The 24,230-nt window shown below is 50.4% G+C and overlaps 1 protein-coding gene across 29 annotated transcripts in view; it reads left to right on the top strand.

The window, feature by feature from the left end:
- The window catches only part of LOC141408000 (disco-interacting protein 2 homolog C-like), a 274,075-nt gene that overhangs the window by 44,548 nt on the left and 205,297 nt on the right, over positions 1–24,230 (top strand). For 13 of the 29 annotated variants that reach the window (XM_074005957.1, XM_074005959.1, XM_074005958.1 and 10 more), the window contains exon 1: positions 21,281–21,480. The exons of 3 other annotated variants lie outside the window; for them this stretch is intronic. In XM_074005957.1, coding sequence (XP_073862058.1) covers positions 21,397–21,480 — 84 coding nt within the window. In that variant the 5' untranslated portion in view covers positions 21,281–21,396. Of the gene's footprint in view, positions 1–9,886; positions 10,132–13,812; positions 13,980–21,280; positions 21,481–22,660; positions 22,739–24,230 lie in introns of those variants that run through there. 13 more of the 29 variants (XM_074005975.1, XM_074005974.1, XM_074005977.1 and 10 more) reach the window with 5 other exon arrangements.

Below are 24,230 nucleotides of genomic sequence, written 5' to 3'. Positions count from 1 at the left end.
TACTTAAAGCAAGTTTGTTTTCTGAATTGTTTGATTTAATTGAGTCAGCACAAGAGTTAGCATTGATATCTGACCCTCTTCCAGGGTTGGGGCAGAGGAGATGGGGGCAGAGGAGACAGGCCTCCCACCCGCTTTCCCCTGGAGCTCAGCCAGAATTTCCCATTGAGGAGCCCTCAGCTCCCTGAGAGCCAGGAGCTCTTGCGGAGAAGCCGCTGTCGGCATGCCACCCGCTTTGATGGCCCTGCTCTGCCATCCCTGCGCTCCAAGGGCCGGACCCTGCCGCTGCCTGTGCCAGACGGGTCTCAGGGAGGTGCCAGCCAGGGGTTATGCATGGCGGGGCCTGGGCATCGCTGTCCAGATTCCGTGGCTGCCGGTTTCATTCTCTCGCTGTTTGTCCCCCTAGCAAGACTCATGAGGTTCCTTGAGGACAAGACCCCCTCCTGCCACCTGGTCTGTTTCCTGAACGTTCTCTGCACGAGTACAGCCCCGGGATGCAGCCCTCGGGAATCAGGGTGTCGGCCATAGTAGGGCGGGTCGCTCTGCTGGGCACCATGATGGATGTTAACCGCTGTGCTTCACTTCGGGGACGTGTTTAAGTACAAAAGTAATTTTAAAATTTCACCATTATTTCAAGACAGCTAAGAGCCTATTAGCACAGAATCCCTGGTCTGAATGAAATCAAACGGTTCTTATTAATTATTCATGATGCCACGAATATGTAGCCTTATTTTTTATAATTGCCAGTCTGTATAATTAACCTTTCATTTGGTTAAAGTACTTAACACTAAGTAGAGCTGTACTTTCAACTGTTTATAAAGCATATGGAAGAATGTTTAAATGTTTAATTAGAACCACTTTTTTTAGTTTCATAGAGAATTTTTTTTCTTGTCAACGAGGGTCTTTAATTATTTAAACCAAAAGAGAAAAACAGGCCAGAAAAGAAAAACAACTAGTAAAGCTCGGAACTGCGAAGGTGGCATCATTCCGTTAGTCTCGGATTTTGCTTCCTGGGTTTGTGACGTGGTCAGAGTCCTTGTCTTTGATTTCCTAACACAAGTTGTTAAAGTTGGAAGTGAGTGTGAAATTGAGTTAGTCTAGCTTTATTCTTTCACGGATGAGAAGTGAATTATCTTCAGCAAGGTGGGTGCAGGCGTGGTCCCCGGGGGTCACTGTGGTGAACAGGCCGCCCTTGTGGGGAGCCAAGTTCGTCATCACTGGGACAGAGCCCAGGACACTTCCCCAGCTGGCCAGCCTCTTCCTAGAACCTCACACATTGCAAAGGATGGAGTCCAGATCTATACCGTGAAGAAACGAGGGTGGTTACAGAAAGCACCACGATCTCAGCTGAGTGGCTCTGAGCACCCCAACGTTGGGGCACCTCAGCATCCTGTGTGGCTCAGGCTGTGCCCAGCAGGGAGGCCGGCCCGATCGAGCTGCGGTCTCCACCCTGAGAGTGAGGGCTCCTTCCCCCAGCGCGAGTTAAAGCATCATGTGTCCACCTGTGCAGTGGCTGGTCCCAGTGGCCCTGGAGGGCTGAAACCCTGGGTCCCGCCACTGGTCCGGGGCATCCGTTTCCCCTTCCTGCAGTTCCTGTGTCTGTGTGTCCAGGGGGCTCCGATCCCTGTCTTAGGACCATGGCTGAGGGGTCAAGTTCACCCGCTTTGGAGCTGGCCCGGATCTTGGTTCTGTGGATCCTCGCTGTGTGGCTCTGGAGCAGTTCTGTCCTCAGGAGATGGATCCTCACAGCCGCCTCTTGGGGCCATGAGGAGAATTAACAGGACAACCCCCGGGTAGCTGCTCAAAGCCCTGTGCGGGGCCAGCCCTGTGTCTCCACCAGTTCCTTTGCTCTGTGCTCCCCCCCCACTGTCACATCGCCAGCCTTTATTTCCTTTTCCTTAGACCCAGACAGCGAATGCTCCGCTGGTCTTGGCAGCCCCTTCTCTAGTCTATCCTCAAATCACTTCCTGACGGACAGCCATGACTAGCCATCGGCGTGACCAAAACCCCACAAAATAGAACCCAACTTTCCTATTAAGCTGTACAGAGCTGTCCCAGCCCACTTCCCACAGGCTGGCCTCATTCACCATGGGATCCGTGGTTCTCACCTGGGGCTGGGGGTGCCCCTGGCATCTGGTGGGGAGTGTCAGGGATGTCCCTCCAGGCCCAGTACAGTCCCCCAGCCAGTGGCCGGCAGACAGCAGCACCCAACCTGATGTCCCTGTGGCTTCTGGTTCCCCGAGGCTGGCTGTGCTTTGCTGCCTCTACATGCTCTCAGACGTGTGCCCTCTCTCCACCTTCACTGGTTAGCAGTGTTCCATCCATTAGAGCTCAAAGCACTGCCTCCCGGCATTGCAGCCCCTTCTCCTGGCCTGCCGTCTGCCTGTGCCCCACGGTCTGTACCGTGTCCTCACGGACCGATCAGAGCGAGGCTTCCAGGGATGGAAAGGTTCCTGCTTGTGTCTGCTTGTGTCTCTGTCCCGCCTTCTCTGGACCTGGCACCGTGGCCTTTGCCGACAGAGGTCTTGGGTTGATTGTCAGCGAAGCAGACAATCTATATGGCTCTAAATGGCTGTGAACATGCTTGATTGGGTTATTTTAAAAATAGTTGTATATGTAAACATTTGAGTGTGACACAGGTGGATTTTTGGGCTAATGGTCTTGTTCTTCAGGGAGTAACCACAGGCCCATCCACAAGGACCATTTCCAGCTGATTTATGGAACGCTGTTCTACCTGGTTAATTTTCAACGTTATCTCAGCCTGAGAGGTAGGTCAGCATGTGACGAAGTTCACCGGTTTGAATCCTAATCTGCTCCTTAGGAGCTGCACCTTCCATGCCTTCGTTTCTTCCTTGGTTAGGTAGGGAAGGTATGAGCTACCTCAGAGTTGTGAGTGAGGCCTGCATCGAGTGACCGCATTAAAGTGACAAGGACTGCACCCGGAGTGTTGATATTTAAAGACCTTTAAACATCGCGATGCCGCATTTTGGTACCCAGGTAAAACAGCAAAGTTCTTTCAGATGCAGACACAGACCCTCGGTGAGGTGGGGGGCTGATGGCAGGAGGTGGACCACCGACCCTGTAACGAGGGCGTGGTCTGTTCGAGGCTGAACGAAGTGCACATCATTGCATGTACCACGGAAGTCCCTCTCGTGAAGTCCTGGAAGGGTCCATGTGGCTGAGCCGTGTGGTCTGTCCATGACGTCCGGCAGAAGCAGAGCTTTCGGGTGCAGCCTTGCTCTTGTGCGCACAGCCCTCAACGGTCTCAAAAGTCTGAGGCTTAAAGCAGGCTTGGGGTTTCCTTACACCTCCTGGACATCTAATTTGCCTGGCAAACATGTTTTTCTTGGGTGTAAAGGTGAAGGAATGGGTGATTCTGGTGAAAGTGTACTAATTACTGCACTTCTGGGTCAGTGGCGCTTGGTTGAAGACACTATCTGCCCTGGATGGACATCTCTGGGATGGTGAGAACCGGTGGCTGGATGTCGCAGGGTTGCCAAGAAGATGCCAATTTTTTCCTTTTTCCTGAGTAACAACACCCTACTTTGTTTAGGGAAGCAGCACACCCAGCTGAAAATCCAATTCTCTTGTACGGCGGAGCGGCTGGTGACACAGGTCCAGATGCTGGGATGCTGATGGGGGGTCCTGGAGTGGGAGGTGTCAGGAGGCTTTCCTGACCCACAGCAGCCCTGGGCCCTTGTCCGGCCTTCTTGCCCGGGGCATGACACCTGGAGGGAAAGCAGCTTCGGGGGCCCGAGGGCCAGAAGGCAGAGTCCTGGCGTGTGAGGCAGGCCTGGGCCAGGCTCCTCGGAGGATGTCACAGACCTGCTGCCCATGCAGGGACCACCCACCTCTGAGCCCCACGCAGATTTTCCTCCATAGCCGAGTGAAATCCTGGTACAGCCAGTGAGGCAGTCAGAGGCACCTTTTGTGGAAGGAGGACAAAGCTGGAGAGAAAGAGGTTTTCCTAAAGGCACAAGGCGCTGATTCTGCGTTAGGGATAATTCCTAGGAGTGTGGTTGCTGGTGGGTGGAAAACTAGCCAGAGAATAAGTGGGAGTGGCACTTGCTGGTATTTGACTGATTCGTTCACGAATGGTCCGAACAGTTCCAGTGAAAAGAACATTTCGGACACAGAAGTTTTCATCCTGCCTGACAATGAGCATGACCGTGGGCTGTTCCATCCTTCCTGGGCGACAGTGAGAGGGTCTCAGGCCCTTCCGGCCCTGTGCTGTGCCCCATCCCAGGGTGTGTGCCCCATCCCGAATAGGCTGGAATGCCTCTGGGTGCAGCTGAGCCTCTTGAAAAGGGAAGAGACATGTGATGTGCTCTGGCTGAACAGGAAAACGAGGGAGGACAGGGAGAGGGGCCTGGAGGTGAGGAGGATGGTGAGCAACACTGGGGACAGAGGAAGTAGGGTAACACCAGGGACAGGGGGACGGAGGGTAAGGCCGGGGACAGGGGCATGGAGGGTAACGCCGGGGACAGGGGATGGAGGGTAACACCACTTCTCCAGGTGCCTTTGGGGGATGCTGCCGCCTCTCGCACCCCAGAGTGAAGTCAACAGGATTCTGTCCCGAGGAGCCCCAGAGCCTGGCAGCTGGGATTGTCGCAGTATGAACCACTGTTCACTAGCTCTGCACCCTGGGACAGGCTCCCTGGTGTTTCCACCCTGGTTTCCCATCTGGACAGTGGGACCCTGAGTGTCCCCGTCCCAGCTGCGCCCAGAGCCCTGGACTCCAGCGTGTCGTCGGCACTCATTAGCGTTTCTTTTGTTGTGGTCCGTGGACGAAGTGGCTCTCTCTTTGTGTGTTCACAGCCCTCCTGCTCACTTTACCTTCTGGCAACACTTTTTACATAGCTTCGTATGTGGGGAGGACTCGAGTGATTAATGGAATGTTTCATCAGGTGCAGTTCTTCTGTTTCCCAGTTTTGACACAACATTTGGTGAAATTTCCAGGGACTCCTGTGGTCAGCCTCACGGTTTCACTCTGTCACTTTCTAATGCAGTATTCTTTGGGAGTCTTTTCAATTAAGCGCCATCATTTAAAAATAAGTTTTATAATATGCAGTTTCAGGTTAATTCTTTACCTTTGTGTCTCAGGCAGTACTACCTACCTGTGAGTAGTCACAAAGGTTCACGCAGTTTTCTCTAGCTGTCCCTAGCTCGTAGCTCAGCAGGTCCCTTCAGATGAGTCAGCCAGCTGTGTACCTGCATGTTCAGGATACTTGTCAGGGGCCTTCCTCAGAGCAAGACCGACGCTCACCTCATCCTTGGGACTTTGGAGCCCGCCCTGGAGAGACTCCAGCCACGTCCAAAGGGGCCGTCCGGGTCCCACAGGCTGGTGGGAGTGACTTCTGAGCCACTCCAGACCACACTTTGTGTTCCTACACCCCACAAAGCCACTTAAAGTGCCATGTTCTGGTGCTGTGTGCCTCACCAGTGTGCCACACAAGCCTGCACAGGGATCTGAGCGGGCGCTGCCTTCCTCAGGCTATGCTGGAGTTTTGGGGCAACTGGAGCACTCGTGGCTGTCATTCTCGCCACTGTCTGGGCTTCCCTAGAGGGTCTCACCTGCAGCCTGAGGACCACATCGGCAGCCACTGAGGAGCCACCAGGTGCAGCGTTGGTCCCACTCAGTCCTTCTCGACTTTGGTGAGAGAGTAGACAGCAAAACTTCAGCTGGGAGCCCCAGGCCTTCTCTGCTTGGGGCCCTGGGACTGACATAGCACAGATCCTGCCATCCACGTGCTGGGGGCCCCGCCGTGCGGCTCCCTCCTCTGGTCAGGGGCTGCACCCTTGGGCTGTGCAGCTCCTGGTTCTCACACTCAGGGGCCCAGGGAGAGTGGTGGATGAAAAGAGAAGGAGAAGGGTGGCAGTTTGAGCCCAATTGTGTTGGCTTCATCTTCCGCCTCTTGTCCCTAAGTACATTGGCAAAGTTTTCCAGGTGAAAACTCAGAAGGGATTTTTAATGACTGGAATCTGTGAATTCCATGGAAGCCAAGTCTGTCCACCTCTTTCACTCACCTCATTTCTCCCCGTTGGGGCTGATTTTGGCAGCGTTCATAGGGGCAGGGACGGAAGGGGTGGGGGCCAGCCGTCGGCCCTGTGTCCCTCCCTTCCTCCCCTCAGCGCCACAGCATTTCGGTGTCATCCCCTTCCGTGCACGCGTCCTCATGAAAACCAAGTGCGGTTGGAGGGAGATGCCTGCGCCCACTCCCGTGACCTTCCCGGCCGGCCTGGCTGCAGCGGCCTCTCGGCAGGCATCTTTCTGGTGCTGCCTCCGTGCCCCTCCCATCACCTGATGCTCGTGTTCCTGAATCTTCACGCGTGTGCTCTGTGCAGCCACCTCACGGGCTCCCTGGGAAGGAAGACAGTGTCTCACACCGGTCAGAATGCTCTTCTCTGTCCACTGAATAGTCCAACACAGAATCATTCCTCTGTGATTATTTGTGCTTTGTTATGTAGAACTGGAATAAAGAAAAAGTGAATTTAGACATTACAGCCATCAGGTTGAAGCTTAGTAATTGCACTAGGGAATTAAATGGAAGCATTTGAGCTTCTCGAGTTCTAATTCCACATCTTCGTATCCCCATCACCCCCCATACCCAGTGTCTAACAGAGCTCTTGGTCTAGGAGTTTCTTGATAAATGCTTACTGAATTGAACTGGACTGAGCTTAACATTCCCACCCAGAGTTAGAAGCCAGTCCCTGAATAAATTGCATTTAGAATATGAGTTTGATGTTACTGTGGTAAGGGGTATCCTACACGTCATAATTCCTAGTCAATATCGGGTATTTAGTCAAATAGACTCAAGTATAGAGAAGCATAGGCCCATCTGGCAAAAGGGCAAGGCACGCTGCTTTAGGTCCAGGTCCCCAATATCAACTATGAAAATAAAACGTCAACTCCAATGACAGCCCTGTCCTCAGCTGGTCACTGTTTATGCTAACAATTACAAACAGCTTGAACTTGCTGTCCTGAGAGGCAACACACCCTCCATTCTCTCTGCAGTGTAGCTGCCTTGGTGGATGGAACATGCCCCTCCTCCTTCCCTCTCCCTATCCCTCCCTCCCCCCTCCTCTCTCCCTCCCTCTCCCCTCCTCTCTCCCTCCTTCCCCTCTCCTTCTTCCTATCTTCTCTCACCTTTCTCCCCCCACCTTCTCTCCTGGACAAGGGGCAGAAGAGAGGAGATCTCCGGAATCTTCTGCTTCATCCAAGCAGCTTGGGGGCAGCATCAACAGCTGCAATTTGGCTGCCCCAGCAGGTGCCTCAGGGCAGCCTTTCTAATGGGAATCCTGGAATCATGTCTTTCCTTAATGTGTCCTAAAGGCTGGAGGACATGAAGTGAAACAATGCTCCATGCTCAGTCCTGTGATTTTGTGTAATTATTGGACTTACTTTGAAATTAAACTAAATGATACCCAAGGTAGAGCATGAAAAAAAAGAAAAAACAGGCTATGGTGTTTGAAAAACAAACAAAACCATTTGGTTTGTTGGTTTGTTCTTAGACCTTCACAGGCTCCTAGGTCACACGTTTCAGTTTCTTAGCAAGTGGCATTCTCTGCAGAAGCTGTGTCAGTCTCTGTTTGATGATGTCAGCCACAGCAGAAAGAAGCACTCCGTAGGCCCCGTGCTCAGCACCTTGGCGTGAGCTCCTGCCATCTTCTGTTCATGCTCATCACAGCTCTGTGCAGTGGGCATCCTCCTGATCCCTGTGGGAGGATGGAGGATGGAGGCGGAAGGGTGAGTGATGGCAGGATCACATGAGGGGTCTCTCCCGAGGTAGGGAGGGGAACTGGCCCAGGACCTTAGTGCCCATCGCATCCTTCTTCCTCCTCCTCTGCCTCTCTGTGACTGTTTGACTCAGGCTGCAGGGACAGACATGAGTATGTGCAGAGCCTGTGTGCACCCCTGGGAATGTGTGCTCATATTGGCAGGGAGGGATGTGAGTGTGTACAGAGCGTGTGTGCACACCTTGATGTGAGCGCGTATGGAATGTGTGTGCACACCTTGGGGATGTGTGCTGGCATTGGCAGGGACAGATGTGTACAGAGCGTGTGTGCACACCTCGGGGTGTATGTTGTCGTTGGCATGGACAGACGTGAGCGTGTACAGAGCGTGTGTGCACACCTGGGGGTGTGTGCTGGTGTTGATAGGGACAGATGTGTACAGAGCGTGTGTGCACACCTGGGGGTGTGTGCTTATGATGTTTTGTAACCGGCAAATACGTGGCCTGTTGCATCGGGCGGCCCTGCGCCCATGCTGAGCCCGTCAGTGGCCCTCGGGTTGGGGTCTCCATCTGCCCAGACAGCACTCGAGTGGCTTGAGGTTTCAGATTCTTCCTCTACGGATACTTGGGCTTCCTCAGGACCAAACATCAGAACCAGCCAACTGCAAACTACAAGAACGTTCAAATGCATCTTCAGTAGGAAAAACAAAAGCAATTGGAAAAATTTTCCAACGTGACCCCGTGGTTAAGCCGTTAGATACTCCAGCCAACAGATTGAGTCACTTTAAAATTCACACCAATTAAAATGGTTGTGAGAGTTGCAGAGCTTTACCGCTAAACCTTGAAATAATTGAAGCATTCTGCTCCACTTGCTTACAAACTAGAGTTGGGGATACCTTTCAGTCCAAAGTAGCAACCTTCTAAATCCAGTTTAGATGCGAGGCTCCCACTGACACAGGAAGAGACAGTGGCCCTTGATTATTCTCCTGTGTTCAGATACTGTGTCATTTCTTTTTTTTTTTTTTTTTTTTTTTTTGTATCCTGATCATCACTTCTGCTTTTCCAATTCAAACTAAAGGAAGGGAGTTTAGTTCTGTTTTGGAGAAGCTGTGGTTAGTAGTTTCTTTTCATGGTTTGCTTAATCTCTTAAGTCTGGTGCTTACATTACCCAAACAGACTTTTCTTTAGTACGACAGTGCCATAACCCAGGGCTTCTCCCTCCATATCTGCTCCCCAGGGGGCTCCCTAGGAATGGGCGCTGGAGATCCAGCCCCCCTCCATGTGCCATTTTCTTTGAGTCCAAGGTAGCTTTGGCTCAGAGAAGAAAAGAGGCCTCCGGGTTAGGTGCCTCTGACTGCTTGCTTGTGAAATGTTTAATGATAAGGCGACTTCCAAACTAATTTACACATTGATAGTTGTAGCTTGAAGTATCACCGCAGTCATAAGAACAAGAAACACTCCCATAAAGTAGATAAGCAGAAAAAAGCCATAGAAGTTTAATAAAGCGCAAATAAAATGGTGTTGTAAGAATGTCCAGTGGGAAATGCTCTCAGTCCAGCCAGATCCAGCTGTGGCGTCAGTCCAGCTGTGGTGTCCTCCTGTAAAAACATTCAGCCACATGTGGCCCTGATCGCAATCACTACTCTGAATTGTGATCCAGAATGTTCTTGGGGGCCGATGCCGGGACTGTTCCAGCAGTTCAATCTGATTGGGCGTCACGGTGGTGATGTGCTTAGCGCGGCCAGCTGGGCTGAGTGGTGGCCACCCGTGCACTCGCCACGTGCAGCCGTTATTCTGGTGATGGGGTTGCATGCGCCCCGGCTTGTCCACCTGGGCTATTAAAGTACTGGGAACCCAACCGCGGGCGGTGCCTCCCGATATGGGAGCTGTCTTTTTTATCCAGGGCCCTGTGGCGCTGCAGAACCCTGCTGCCAGTCTGAGCTCACAAGGAGGTACCGGAGGGCTCTGCTGGGGCATGGAGGTCCCTGAGCAGGTGGTCACTTATTGCTTGTGGAGTGGTCCATGGCCTGTGAGTTTATTCTCGGGGTTTGTGTGGGCGAGGTTAACCAGTTCACAGCTGGGCACTTACCCCTTACACAGGTGACACTAGTTAAAGTGGAATCTATATTAGCTCACACGGGAGTGTGTGAGGAGCTGGGAGGGTGGGGAGGCTTGGCCTTAGCACTAGATTCCCGGGCTCCTGACATTTCTGCGTCTTCCAGTTGAGGGGCCGTCAGAGCCACTGTGGGTCCTGAAGACAGTGGGTGCCATATGGACCAGGGGATGCAGAAGCCTCTAGAGGCTGCGGGAGGCAAGGAGACGGTGGCTTCCCCAGAGCCAGCCCTGCCGCCACTTCGACGTTAGATGGTGGGACCTGTTTTGGACTCCAGCTTCCAGAAATGTGAGAAAATAAGTCAGAGTTTAGGGCGCTAAATTTGGGGTGATTTAGTGGAGAAATAGAAAACTAGCCCACAAATGTGCACGCATTGAAATGTGCTCTGTCCAGGTGTTCACAGTGGTGTGAGGGAGATGGCATCAGGGTTCTGGGAACTGTGCAGTTTTACTGAAGGAAGGGGGCTCGCCACGCCTTTCCTCATATAACTGAAGGTATGTATGCCTGCCACACTGCCCAGGAGACAGGGACTAGAATTCTGACTTTATTTCTTATGGGAACCAAGCCACAGTCAGAACACGGTGAGGGCCGAGACGAGCTTCCTACAGCCTGAACTGGGAAGAGGAATCGCAAGTAGTTTGTGTTTTTCTACACAGACCTGTCCTTTTCAAGTTTTGTTAAGTTTTGGAAAAAGGGAGAAGCCAGGCACACCTCGGCGAGGGACAGTGTTTCTGGAGGTGGTGCGGCTTCAGCCTGAACGTGGCCGTGTGGTTGGGAGGCTCAGAAACTGCCCTCCAAGGGCACTCATCTATTCCTTATTGCAGTAATACCTCGTTTACAGAAATCCACAGAAATTACAGTGCGGGAGGCTTCTGGTCTGGATGGGTTTGTGTGGACCGAGGTCACGGGGTGTTTTCCCAAGTGCTAATCCTGATCTGGCAGAGGCTCTGTTCCCAAATAATTATTCCACAGTTTCAGAGCCGATATCTGAGTGATAGTCTTTTAACTTTGTTGCATAAAAGGAAACAAAGTATGTCTCGAGGGTCTAAAAATCCATGTGGTAATCATGGCTGTAAACTCATACCTGGGGCTTTGGGATGGAGTGAAAACCACCGTCACCTGGCGTGGACGCTGCGTGGTATTTTTAGCATGGTGGCCTGCTCGTGCCTTGAACTCTATCTGCAGTGTGAGCAACAGCTGTGCATTTGAGAAATGTGGACAGGTCAGCTTGCTCCTCCAGGGGCCTGCAGGCATCCGGGTGAGGGGCCTGGGATGAGGCCACATCAGTGGGAAGGAGCTTGGTTGTGTCAGCAGATATGTCTGTCTCTACAGGCCCGCAAGCCAGCCAGAACCCAGTTTTCCTTAGGTCATCTAATGCCAGAAAAAACCTGTTTCTTAGAGATTCTCATAATTTATATTAATGAACCATTCGACCGTACATAAAATGTTATAAATGCATGAGGCTTTACAACTTGGCAGATGTGTAACTCACATGTCGTTGTACCAAACTGTTGAAGATATTTGTTTCACTTGAAGGTTGTTAGCATTTTATGTGCAAAGCAAATGCCAGTAGCATTTTGAAGGAGTATGTTGGAATTTTAAACACAGTGGGATAGTGCTGGGTCTCTGGGATACTGGTGAGGTGGACGTGACCTCAAGCTCTTGTAGCTTGCAAGCAGGATTGCTAAATTGTCACAACTGCAGTGCTGGAAAGTCAAAGTGGATTTCTGTAAATGAGGTATTAGTGCAATAAGGAACAGGTGAGTGCCCGTGGAGGGCAGTTTCTGAGCCTCCCAGACACCCCAGGAGGAAGCGGGGGACGGGGGCAGTTACCCACCAGAACCTGGACGGTGAAGCTGGGTTTGCTGGTGGCCCTGCTTGGCAGGTCATTACATGCAATAAGAAACAGGTGAGTGCCCTTGAGAGCGGTTTCTCGGCCCCCTTCAGAACCGCAAGTGGAAGACGCTCCAAGGTGGGGGGTGGGGGTTCGGTTAATCCACAGGGGCCTGGATGGTGGAGCTGGGTTTGCTGGTGGTCCTGCGTGGCAGGTCATTACATGCACTAAGGAACAGGTGACTGCCCTTGAGGGCGGTTTCTCGGCCTGCTTCGGAACTGCAAGTGGAAGACGCCCCAAAGTGAGGGGGGGCTGGTGGTCGGTTATCCAGTGGGGCCGGATTTGCTGGTGGCCGCTGCGTGGCAGGTCACGGCGTGGAGCGATGGGAGGGGAGTGGAGTGGGAATAGAGGATGCACCCTCCACAGCTACTGCTGGGAGTTGGCTCTGGTAGCAGAAGGGGCATAGATAGAGGGATTCCCATCAGGGGCAACACGACTGGGGTCCCACGTGTGGTGGATGCCGAGGTGTGGCTATATGTAATCTCAGTCTGCACAGCCGTCCTGGTGAGTGGGTTCAGTTAGCTTCCCATCTCACATTTGAGAAATCTCGGGGGCTCACATCACAGCTAGGTGGGTTGGAACTAATGTCTCAGGCAGGACGTTGGCCCCAGAGCCCAGATCTTACCCGCCCCCTCTCTTTTCAGTCCACCAAGCTTGTAGAGAGGGTTGTGTGGTGGTGGGTGGCGGCTGAGAAACCAACACAGTAGAAGGCGGGGAGGAACTAAACCAGGCAGGAGACACAGGCAGTGCTTGGGAGGTCTGCACGGGGTGTGGGTGTGGGAGACACCTCTGGGCCAGTGAACCCCGTTCTGTGCTCCTGGCTTGCCCAACCTTGGCCCTCAGCCACATGCTGCGTGCTTTAGGTGAAATCTCAGTCGCTCGTGTGGTGCGGGCATCTTTTCTCCCTGGCTTTGCCTCTCTTTAAATCACGGAGTCTCAGTGGGGATGGCGGGGCGGATGGTGGTCCATGGAATTTGCCCTCCACCTCCCCATCCTTGTCCTGTCCTGTCTGGCCTGTTACCTGAATCTGTGTCTCTTCAGAGCCTGCAAATGAGTGGAGGCCACGACAGCCTCTCGCTGACCGACCTCTCAAACTTTTATTCATCAGAATAGTGTTAAATGCCGATTCCTAGGCACCCCCATCGGACTCTACGCCTGCCTAGCATGGGTACTTTGGGGGAAGGTACAGAGGATTGCTGGGCTGTTCCAGGGGGGAATTTGCATTGTTGAATGTCTATTGTGTTCCTTCCAGCACTCTACTTTCCACGCACACGTGGCATTAAACCTGGAAGACCTCTGGGTGCTGTGCTGGTGAGGAAGCCCCGGCTGGACGAGGGGCTGCTGGGGCTCGGACTTGATTCCTGGGCTGGGGGCTGCGGGCTTATTCTCTTCAGTGGGTCTGCTGATGGGATGCCCTGAGAAGTCCTGCTGTGCACTCAGGGGAAGGTGCAGAGACAGGCTCAGAAAAGACAGACCATGGATTTAAAAATTCCTACTGGAAAATCTTTTATGAGCAAAGTAATTTGCATCTAACTGAAGACAATCATTGCTTGAATAATTGGTTTGTTTACAAAGTTGGTCCTATGAACAGATTAAAGTTTTCCTTCATGCCTTATCTACAATGTGAATAGGAGCTATTACCGCAACTTAAATTAGCTTTAAATTTCGTATCAGATTGCAGTCCAGATTACAAACGGCTGCTTGATAATCTAATTGATAAAACGGAGGAATTTAGTGCTTGGAACTCGGAGTGAAGGGAACAGAATTGCTTTGGTTTCTCAAAAGGGTGTTGACTGAGTGGTGACCTGGGGTGAAGAGAAGTGGCTAGAGTCATTACACTCGAGGAGATGATCTGCCCCCGCCTTTCTCAGCTGTCTTCTGGACAAAACAAAGGGTGATAAATGGAAAAAATTCAGCACTGAGTTCGTCTATGCCCTGAGCTTCTCATACAGTCATTAATGGGCTGTATCTGTGAAGCCTCCATACAGGCACAAAGGAATTAGGCTAGAGTAAGGCGGCCGGCGACCTCTGGCGTCTGGACCGCGTGTCACTTCCTAAAGCCCTTTTGGGTGAAATGACAGTGGCAATGTCGTTGTTCGGAGGAGTGTAATCTCACGTATGAGATGCAGATTTTAAATGATGCAGATTTTAAACACCAAAGTCAGGAAGCTTGGTGGGAGTGGCTGTCTTCCAAGTGGTTTTCTGTGCTGCCATGGATGAGGCGTGGATGTGTCATCTGTTGGTGAGATCCACTGGTGAAGGGGCTAAGGAAACCATGGAGGTCAGGGGTGTGAAGCTGCATCTCTTCTGGCATCCCAAGGAAATACATCTTGTAAAACGTGTGAATTTGACCCTGACCCTAACCCCAACCCTGAGTGTTGAAGTCTGGTGCAGTGTCTTGAGCCCTCTTCTGCATTGAGGGTGAGTGACTGTAAATGACCGATTCCTCAGTGGTGAAAGTTCAAATGTAGCTTCCCTGAGGAAGCCAGACCTCGGTCACCCGTATCTCCATTGTAAACACTGCGGCCCCTACGCGGGTGGCTGCAAGTTTCCAGGCCTTCCTTGGAGAAGCAGCCGTGAGGTGCTTGATGATTTGATAACATCAGCCACCTTCTGTCTTCTGTCTAATCACGGTACAAATGATTCTCCTACAAGGAAATGGATCTGGTTTCTTCCTGATCGTTGGAAGAAGCAGCCTGCCTAGGGACTCCACCGTCCTCTGCACTTTCACAGCGAAGCCTGTGTCTGTCTCCAAGGAGTGTCACGTGTGTCGTGGGAATCGCTTCCTTAATTCTTCCTGCTTTTGAGGGCTCCGGTAGCTCTGCCTGTTTCACCCGGGATGAGCAGCAGGTGGTCTCTGGCTACTGTGGGACTAGGGCTTGGGGGTGCATCATCACATCCGGTGGCCTGTCCAGGTGGGCATCATTGTCTTTTGCCTGTTGCCTGAGGCAGCTGTGATGCCATGGGGGTCATGCTTGTCAGGGCCAACCCAGTTCTTCCCGTGTACACCTCTCCTGCTGGAGTGCCTTTCCTTATGATGACTTGTTGAATTAACGTGGAGAATGCAGAGAGGCTCTGGGCCTCTCTCTCTCCCATTCTTACTCCCTGGAGCTGTGAAGCCCGACAAGGGAGCCCATAGCCAGAGGCTCCTTTAAATTGAATTAGAATAAAGATTTGATTACATAGCTAAACACATTTGAAAAGAACTTCACAGATTAAATTCCAGATTCAACCCTTCAGGCCCAGTGGCCACGTTTTGGGGCTCAGCAGCTGTAGGTGGCTGTTGTCTTTCTGTGTTGGCTGAGCAGATTGGGGCGTTTCCAGTTCAGCAGGCAACTCTCTTGCATGGCTCTGCCTGTGGTGAGGGCACCTAGGCTGGAGAGCCTCGTGGGGATCCCTTAGGCCTCCGGCTGCAGCCAGGCTGCACGGTTCCTGTGCCCCGGGTCCTCTGCAGGCCCAGATGGATCCCACCACAGAGCCAGCACTGCTAGACTTGGGTACTGTGTGCAGACAGCAGAGGGTCACGTCCGGGCCTTGCAGGGGCTGGGGTGACTGGCCTCCTTGGCCAGGCTTCTGTTTCCGAGTCTTCAGGGGAAATGCATCCACCATCCACCATCCACACCGTGCACCAGAGGAAAACTGCAGGCTTCTCTGTGGATGGTGAATTGAGATCATGCAGAGTGACTAGGTTTGGGCTCCTGAGCAGCGTGGAACCTGATACCTTTAGGTGGAACCTGACATGCCTCCATGTGTACATGGCAAAGAGAATGCAGCATTGTCAGCTTGAATCCAGATGTGCTCCCGTTTTGAGGTGGAAGGTTCTGGGAGTATTGGCCATTGGTGATTGTGCTGCCGTGGAGGACTTTGAATGCAGGCACTGGTTTGGGATAACCCTGGTTTCCTGGTCCTGTATGTGGGCATCCCTGAATATCCCGGACTGGAGGAAGGCAGGGCAGATGGGAGGGTGACAAGAGGTGTCAGGTGTTTCCAGCTTTGGGGACTGATGCCATCAGATGGCCGAGATCAGGATGGTGGTGGCCAGGGACCAAAGCAGGGGTGCGTGGAAATGCCATGTTCCTCGGAGCATGGGGAGGACCTCTTGAACTCTATTCCTGGGCAACAGTTCTTCCATTCTCAGGAATCTGTGCCATTGTAATTGAGTAGCAAATTCTGTAATTACTCTAATTACTTACTGTTAAGTCCCCATGCCAATTACCATAAATTAGCAACAGTGATAACAGTTTGCCTGGTCAAACCTTACCAAGAAAAACCAGTGGACCTAGTTTTAGTTGCCTCCAGTTCCCTCCAAATCAGATTCCTTAGCGGCTTGTGTCCCCACACTTGCTGCAGTTCCTCCTGGGCCTGGCAGGCACATTCCAGACATTCACATCTCAGCTCAGATGCAGGCGTGCACATTATTTATAGAAAATCGCACTGCGCTGTGATCGGCTTGAGCTGACGTTCTCTAGGTGGGAGGTGGAGGTTCAAAAGTTCTAATGGGATGAAATTAGAAATATGAATTTTAAAAATTCACGTGTTATGAACTCTGTTCAGTGATTTTCTCTGAAATGAGAGACTATTTGCAGATGAGGCAGTCAGCCTGCAGCTCTCCTTAAATCTGTCCTAGACCTCGATGCCGTCCTTCGGCCTCTTCCTGGGTGTGGGGTGCTCTGCTTGAAGCAAAACCAAAGGAAAGAACGTGGTCTGCATCACTACTGCAGCCAGCTCAACGCGCACACCCACTAGGAGGGGCGTTTGATCACTTAACATTTTAAATGCATTTAACATTCAACCAGCAAGTCAGCCAGTGCTTTCTGTAAGCAAGCTGCCTGGCTCATGGGAACCTGACACTTGACTTTTTGGAAGAGAGTACTTGCTTCTGTGGAGTCTCAATATTTGTCTCATTTCTTGAGACTCTGCTGAAAGTGATGAACGTGAGTAAATTAGGACTTTTTTTTTTTTTTTTTGTAAATTGGGCCACAGAGCTCTCTAGGCAGAGTCAGGGGAGTAAACGGCTGTGAAAGATGCCGCCTGATGTGAGCCACGGCCAGGCACTTTGGAACCTGGGATCCCATCTCCAGCCTTTCAAAGGACACAGACGAATATAAAATGCAGATGGGAGAGTTCATAATTTGGGCATCTCTGTTCTTTTGAAATCAAAGTGCAAAGAAAAAGTTTTGCCTTGAGGTCTTAACCCATACTTGTTTTTCTCCTGAGGTTTTAAGATTTTCTTAACTGCTTTTCTCTCCCCCAATCCTTGAGGAAGTTCTATCTTCATATCTTCTTAAAAGATATGGTTAAATTCAACACTGAAATATGAAAACATGCTTTCATATTTTTCTTTAAACTGAGGTATCTGACATTGGTGAAGAACTAACTGGGAGTATTGGTTTATTTTTATTTTTTTGAGACAGTCTTGCTGTGTTGCCCAGGCTGGAATGCAGTGGCACGATCTTGGCTCACTGCAGCCTCACCTCTTGGTTCACGCCATTCTCCTGCCTCAGCCTCCTGAGTAGCTGGGATTATAAGTGCCTGCCACCATGGCTGGTTCATTTTTGTATTAGTAGAGACGGGGTTTCAACATGTTGGCCAGGCTGGTCTTGAACTCCTGACCTCAGGTGATTCGCTCACCTTGGCCTCCCAAAGTGCTGGGATTACAGGCACGAGCCACCACACTCGGCCTGGGATATTCTTGATTATAATTGTAACATATCCCTTTAATAAAAACAAAACAGAACAACAACAACAAAACAGCTGTCTGAAAAGTCTCGAAATTAAAGAGCTCACTTGGACAGGGATTTGGACACCAGTTGAATGGCCCAGCACACCATAGTTACATGGGCCACTCGGCCTGTTAGGTCCTTAGGGTATTTGAAGTCATATGGATATTTGCATTTCTGCCTCTGGATATCGTGTTAGTATTCGGCTAGTGTTTGAGGGCCAGGCTCAGATCCGGGAAAACAAGAGCCCCTGCCCTCACGGCACTTCTCTTCCATGTGTGTGTGTCAGGAAAATAGAAAGCATAAGATATTTTTTTCAATGAGCTGGGAAGATGGAAAAACAAGCTTAAGATGTTGACTTGTTCAGAAGAAGGGAAGTGCAAGGAACACTCAGCTTTGTTGCTGCTGAAGGAGGCCCCTGGTGGAGGCTGTTTCAGAGGTGGGGTTTCTCTGAGAAAGGTGGTAAGAGGCAAATAGGATGCCCCATCTGGTTTGCCAGAGATGGGGAAAGTTAGTATCCCCAAAACAGCTTCAGCATTCTGGCAAAGCTTTGGAAAACCAGCTACGGTGTAGGACCTTGTTGGCCGCTGGGTAGAAGGAAAACATTGCTGGTCCTGAGGACTGTACTGTTGTTCCACTGCTATAAAGAACTATCTGAGGCTGGGTAATAAGGAAAAAAAATGTTTAATCGGCATACAGTTCTGTGGGTTGTACAGGCTTCTACATCTGGGGAAACTGACAATCAGAGTGGAAGGTGAAGGGGAGGCCGGCATGTCTTCACATGGCTGGAAGGGGAGAGAGAGTGAAGGGGAAGGTGCCATGCACTTCCAAACAACCAGATCTCAGGAGAACGATCATGAGGACAGCACTTGGGGGATTGTGCTAAACCATTAGAAACCACCCCCATGAGTCAATCACCTCCCACCAGGGCTCACCTCCAACATAGGGTTAGAGTTCAGCATGAGATTTGGGTGGGGACACACAGCCACACCATGTCAGGCTTCCCATTCTTCTCCTGCACGTGCTTCGCAAATGGTTCTGTCATTGGTTTTTGTTTCTGTTGATACATAATATACGTACATATTTTCAGAGTGCATGTGATACCTTGATTCACCCCTATATTGATGAAATCTGTGTACTTGGGATGTCTTTCACTTTAAATAGTTTCTTTTCCTTGTGCTGGTTATGTTAAGTTATTCTCTCCTAGCTGTTTTGAAATACACAGTAGATGACCCACTGCCATCCCCCTGCTGATTTATCAATAGTAGGTCTCGTGTTCCCATTAGGCTGTGTGTTTGTGCACATTACCAGCCTCTGCCCATCCTGCTTATGAGTGGGCTCTGCTGGGCCCTGTTGACCACCTACTTTTGGCCTCCATGAGATCTGCTCTCAGCTCCTGCTTATGAGTGAGAACATGAGCCGTTTCCTTGCTTGACTCGTTTGCTTAACGTAATGTCCTCCAACTCCATCCATGCTGCCGCGGATGACAGGGCTCTCCGCTGTGTGGTGGAGTATTGCTCCTGTGTGTGTTCGGGCCACGTTCCCTTCATCCCCTGTTGACGGGCACTCAGGTGATTCCAGACCTTGGCTACTGTGGATGGAAGCTGAGAGCAGTCACTGGCTTTATACTCGGGGGACGTGAGCCACTTTGATGTTCTCAAGCAGCCTATCCCCAAAGCCCTCCGTAGAATGCCGCATTCGTTTGTACTCATGGCTTCTTCCACTAGGATGAACAGCTGGGAAGGGGCTTTGAGTGAATGCTTGGGTTTCTGTCTTTAATTGGTACCCAGCTACACTGGCCAAGTAGGGGTCCCAGTGACCCTGGACACTACCTCACATAAGGTCCAAAGATGCAGTTAGGTTCTTTTTTTAACTTAAAAAAAAAATGCTTTTGACCTGGGTAAGCTATGGCATTATCAGTTAGAGTTTTTCTATATTGGAAAGGTGCATATTTTATTTTCTAAGAAGGAAAGAAATCCTGTTAAATACTCTAACCACAGATTAAATCATGTCAAGGAAAGAGGTACTATTTTGGGGGAAAATTACCCCTTCATGTCAAAGATCAAGGAGATGACTTACATTGTTTAATTGAGTTAATTATGAAATCTTAAGTGGTTTTAAGAAGATGAGCTGTGGATCCTACAAGACATGAGACTGATACTGATTTAATGTTAGTCAGCCCTGACAGAATGTGGCTAATATTTAAAGCTTGCTCCAGTATTGCTTGATAGATTGTAAGTTAATGTAAAGATCTGTTTGACGCTTTTATTTTACAAAATATTATTGAGAAAATGTTTGACAGCCAAGGAACGGCCTTCAACCAATTTCTTCCTAATTTCTGTCACCAGAAAATTTTGTCCTGTTAATTCCAGAATTTACTTTTGGAAAGTTCCCGTAAGGAGAGCAGAGGTATTGGTGGTTGAATGGTGACTTGAATTTAGGTGAAGATCGTTAAATATTTCATAGTCATGTTTGTCTTGGTGGTTTTAGCAATTTTATATTAAACTTAGAACTGTGAGTCAAACCAAATGTGTTCTTTTGCTTTTGTGATACTCCTTTGTATGACTATACTGGTAAAGAATGATAAAATGTGTATTGGGTATTTTTTCTGTGTAGATATTAGGATTTTTAGGGGAACAAATTAATCATTCTTCTAATATACACTGTGTGTTGGGTCCTTTGTATATTAGTTGAATCACTCTAATGAGGACCACTTGAAAGTCTGTTTCTATAGCAGATCTTTTATATGTTGACTTGTGTTATGCAAAATCCTTCATCCTCTAAGAAGACTAAGCAATGGGTTGGAGGAAAGATTTAATCACCCATTAGGTCTATTCCGAATGCCCAGAATTGAATGCAAGTACTAATTATGTTTTTGAAGTGGTGTGTGTGTGTATGGGTGTGTGTAGTGGACTCCTTTTTAGGTCATGGGAGGGAGGTAAAGCGAAGATGAGATTTGCTGATGAACATTTGTGCACATGCTAGTGGAGAAGTCATATGACTTGACTGCACCTGCGTACTCTGATTTTGGTTTCGTTAGTGTCCGTAGCCACAAGCCTCAACTGCCTCTGGGACCCACCCTGAGGGGCTGTGGTGAGGGTTATTATAGAGTCGTGCGTCTTAGTGAAGGGCACAAACGGCCTTGTGGGCCTACTTTGGCTTTGTTTGAACGTCTAGATTGTTAAACTAAGTTTAACATTTTGAGGATTATAAATTGTGATTCTTGTCTAAGAAGAGGTTTCTGTTGTCTCTGAAGACAGGAGCCCCAATACAGAGGGTCCCTGGCTCCCAATTGTTACATATCTGATTTTTTTTTTCAACCTTGTGATGGTGTGAACTAGTCACACTCAGTGCATTGTTTGGCCCAAGATGGGCTGCCTCTGGATGAACCCGTTGTAAGTTGAAACTATGATGTCAAATGCACTTTCTATTTAGGATATTTTCAGCTTACGCTGGGTTTATTGGAACAGTTTCATCCCATGGTAAGTCAGGGAGCATATGTGCTCATAAAAGTGGAGACGATCTCATAGATACCGTGAGATATAATGTCTCTGATGTTATAGAGATACGATGAAAACAATCAAGTGGGACTTGGAAGCCTTGGAGGGACTCACATGGGCGGCTCCTGGAATGCAATCTTGAGCGCCACTGGCTTCTGGATGTGACATCTGTACCTTCTGCTTAGCCCAGTGTGTTATCGGCTGCTCTCGAGGGCAGAGAGGTCCAGCGTTCCTGTGTTTAGGTATTTGAGCTGCCTTAAGAGGCTAGGTCAATTCTCACTGGTGTCTTCAGGGCTTTAGGCCTTCTGAACAAGCAGGAGGAAGCACGACTTTGTAGAGCTTTGGAAATCTCAACGGACTTCAGGGCCATCCCCTTTGGCAGGAGAGAGCCCCACTGGAGGCGAGCAGGGTGCCGTGCGGGCCTCTGCTGGGCCCAGGCATGTACGGACGTTGTGAGGGCCACAGGACACAGATCGGTCTTGGTTCACAACTGGCGTCGATGGCCACGCAGCATTTCTGCCAGGTACATGAGTGCGGGGACTTGGGTTTTGGGGTGTGCGTCCTGGTTGCCTAGTTGCTTGGAAGACCCCCATTCAGACCCCAGCCTGAGTCACCGTGACAGGCCTCCTGCTTCACACGCCACACGGAAGCCGTGGCGTCGGTCACTGACGTCCACCGGGTGTCAGATGTGCGTGTGTATCTTCCTTGGTCTCGGGATGTGTCTTGTTTTGAGGTTATAGTAAACGTTCTTTACAAGGGGTTTTGGATTTTTTATGTTGTTTGCAAGGAGGCAGCAGGGAGTGCTTGAGCAATGAGATCCCCTTTCCAACCAATACAATTTCAGATCCCAGCAGGTAATTAAGGCAGCGGAGCTGTGGGATCACCTTTGCAACCAATGAGAATTCAGATCCCAGGAGGTAATGACGGCAGCGGGGCGGGTGGCAGAACCCTGAACTGTGGCTGTTTCTGGTGTCTTGCCCCGCGGACAGAGCGTGCTGGGGCCTCCGTGGTCCTCTGTGGGGTGAGTGGAGCGCATGAGCTGGGTGCTGCTGGGCCCTGGCTGGCTCCCCAGCCCGGGGTTTATGCAGGACTCGTTAGACAACTTGGAACCCAGAAAGCAGCACGAGGAGAACGGGATTGTGCCTTTCTGGATCCTTGGTGCTTCCCAGTCTCAGACACTGAGTAGGCTCTGAGGGGTCTCTGCCGAGAAGACTTGCACAGTCGGCCCCCAGGATGGAGTGGGGCTGCAGCGGGTCTTGCAGGAGCTGGAAGTGGGGGTGAGTGTCTCGCAAGCGGGACCTTTCAAGTGGGCCCAGCAGGATGCATCTGTGGAAATGGTGCCACGTAACGCAGGGCTGCGGCCAGCAGGACCTGAAAGGCTACAGCGGGCTGTGTTTCTGCTCTCTCTCGAGTCTCTGCACGGTTTTCCTTGGTTTTTGTCTGTTTGGAGGACGCTTCCCCCTTTCTTGCGCTTACCTAGCCTTCTGAGCTTCTTTGTTGAGTATGACAAAGCCCTGAGAAGGCATTTTTATCGCATAATTGTGTTATCCTGGTGGCTGGATAAATGACCTGCAAATGTGGGTGACTCAGTAGCTCTGAGGGTGTTCAATATCCAAGACAGAGGTGGGAAGGAAATGTTCAGGCAGGCATCAGAGGATCTGTTCTCTGCTTTACACTGGGGCCCTGGTTTGCTGACAGTCTTCACACTCGATCCAAAATGGGGGATAATGAAGTCTCACGGATTCGGCTTCAGCTGAGAGCTGCCTCCAGCACAGTCTTGTGTGAGTAACAGTTTCTATGTTTGGTGCGAAGGGCGGGCGTCAGTCAGTTGATCTTATTTGTGGTGGTGCTTATGGTGGGTTTTCCGTAAGGAATGTAGACTTTATTAGCTTTGGCAAGGGAATCCTGAGTGATAAATTGGAAGAATGTCTCAGGAAATTCTGGAACCTGCAGTGAATCTGGAATCTGTATGAAATTGAGATTTGGATTCTCACGATTTCCTAATGCTACCCCGAAACCCAGTAGTTGAGACAGTCGTAGAGCTTCAGTTGTGCTGCCCCGGTTCCCCATTTTAAAAGGAACACGTTGCTTTCCTCTAGAATGTTCTGAGCTCTGAGTGCTGCCGGCAGAGTGACCAGCTCTCTGCATCAGAGGGGAAGCCAGGGCTGCGTTCACGGCGTCGCGGCAGCCGGGAGCTGACCCTGGACCTCAGGCACGTGTGATGCTGACCATTTTCTGTAAACTCCAAGGGTGTAGTGGTCTCCTTGGCCCTTTACAGTCTTCTGAAGCTTTTGATGTGTCTGCACTTTGTAGATTTTTCAGAAGTAGACAGCCTTTTCCCACACCCTTGGGCTGAGTTTCGTCAGAGGCTGGTGTGTGGGAAGCACCACACCCACATTCTGACAGGGAAGACTCTGGTGCCCAACTGAGGTCAGAGTGGAAATTTGTTCTTCCTTCCCTCCAGTCTGGTCCAGCTGCTCCCTGCTTGGCCAGAAGAAAATCATGCTTATTCAAGTCATAGGCAAACCCCCGAAGTCAAACATTTGTCTTTTTTCTTTTTTTTTTCTTTTTTTTTTTTTTTTTTTTGAGACGGAGTCTCGCTCTGTCACCCAGGCTGGAGTGCAGTGGCCGGATCTCAGCTCACTGCAAGCTCCGCCTCCCGGGTTTACGCCATTCTCCGGCCTCAGCCTCCCGAGTAGCTGGGACTACAGGCGCCCGCCACCTCGCCGGGCTAGTTTTTTGTATTTCTTAATAGAGACGGGGTTTCACCGTGTTAGCCAGGATGGTCTCGATCTCCTGACCTCGTGATCCGCCCGTCTCGGCCTCCCAAAGTGCTGGGATTACAGGCTTGAGCCACCGCGCCCGGCCTTGTCTTTTTTCTTTAATATGCCCATTTAGTTTATATGGAATGATAGCTAGAGAAATGCCCTTTAGGGGAAAATTAATTTCCTTAATTACAGAGAACTTTTTGGATAAAAATCAGGAGGCTATTTTGTAATAAGATCTAGTTAAATACTACAGTGGAAAGCTCCTTATATTTGATCTTACACTTGGGCCCTGTGTGCGTGTCCGCATGCTCGTGCTCATGACGCCAGGCGCAGATGTGAACTACGGGCACAGTACATACTTTCTGGTTGCTTCTTTGAACGTCTTATTGCTTGACCTCTCCGACTCAAATGTTGAGTTATGTTGATTCTGTTCAGAATGTTTATCCCTCCGTCTAGGGTCCAGTCGTCTTTCAGGGAGGAACCGTCTTCCTCATCTCTGTCTCCT

The sequence above is a fragment of the Macaca fascicularis genome, chromosome 11, assembly GCF_037993035.2.
Source record: "Macaca fascicularis isolate 582-1 chromosome 11, T2T-MFA8v1.1".
Taxonomy (NCBI): Eukaryota; Metazoa; Chordata; class Mammalia; order Primates; family Cercopithecidae; genus Macaca; species Macaca fascicularis.
Note: the sequence above shows the minus strand (reverse complement) of the source record. Positions and strands in the feature narration are given on the sequence as shown.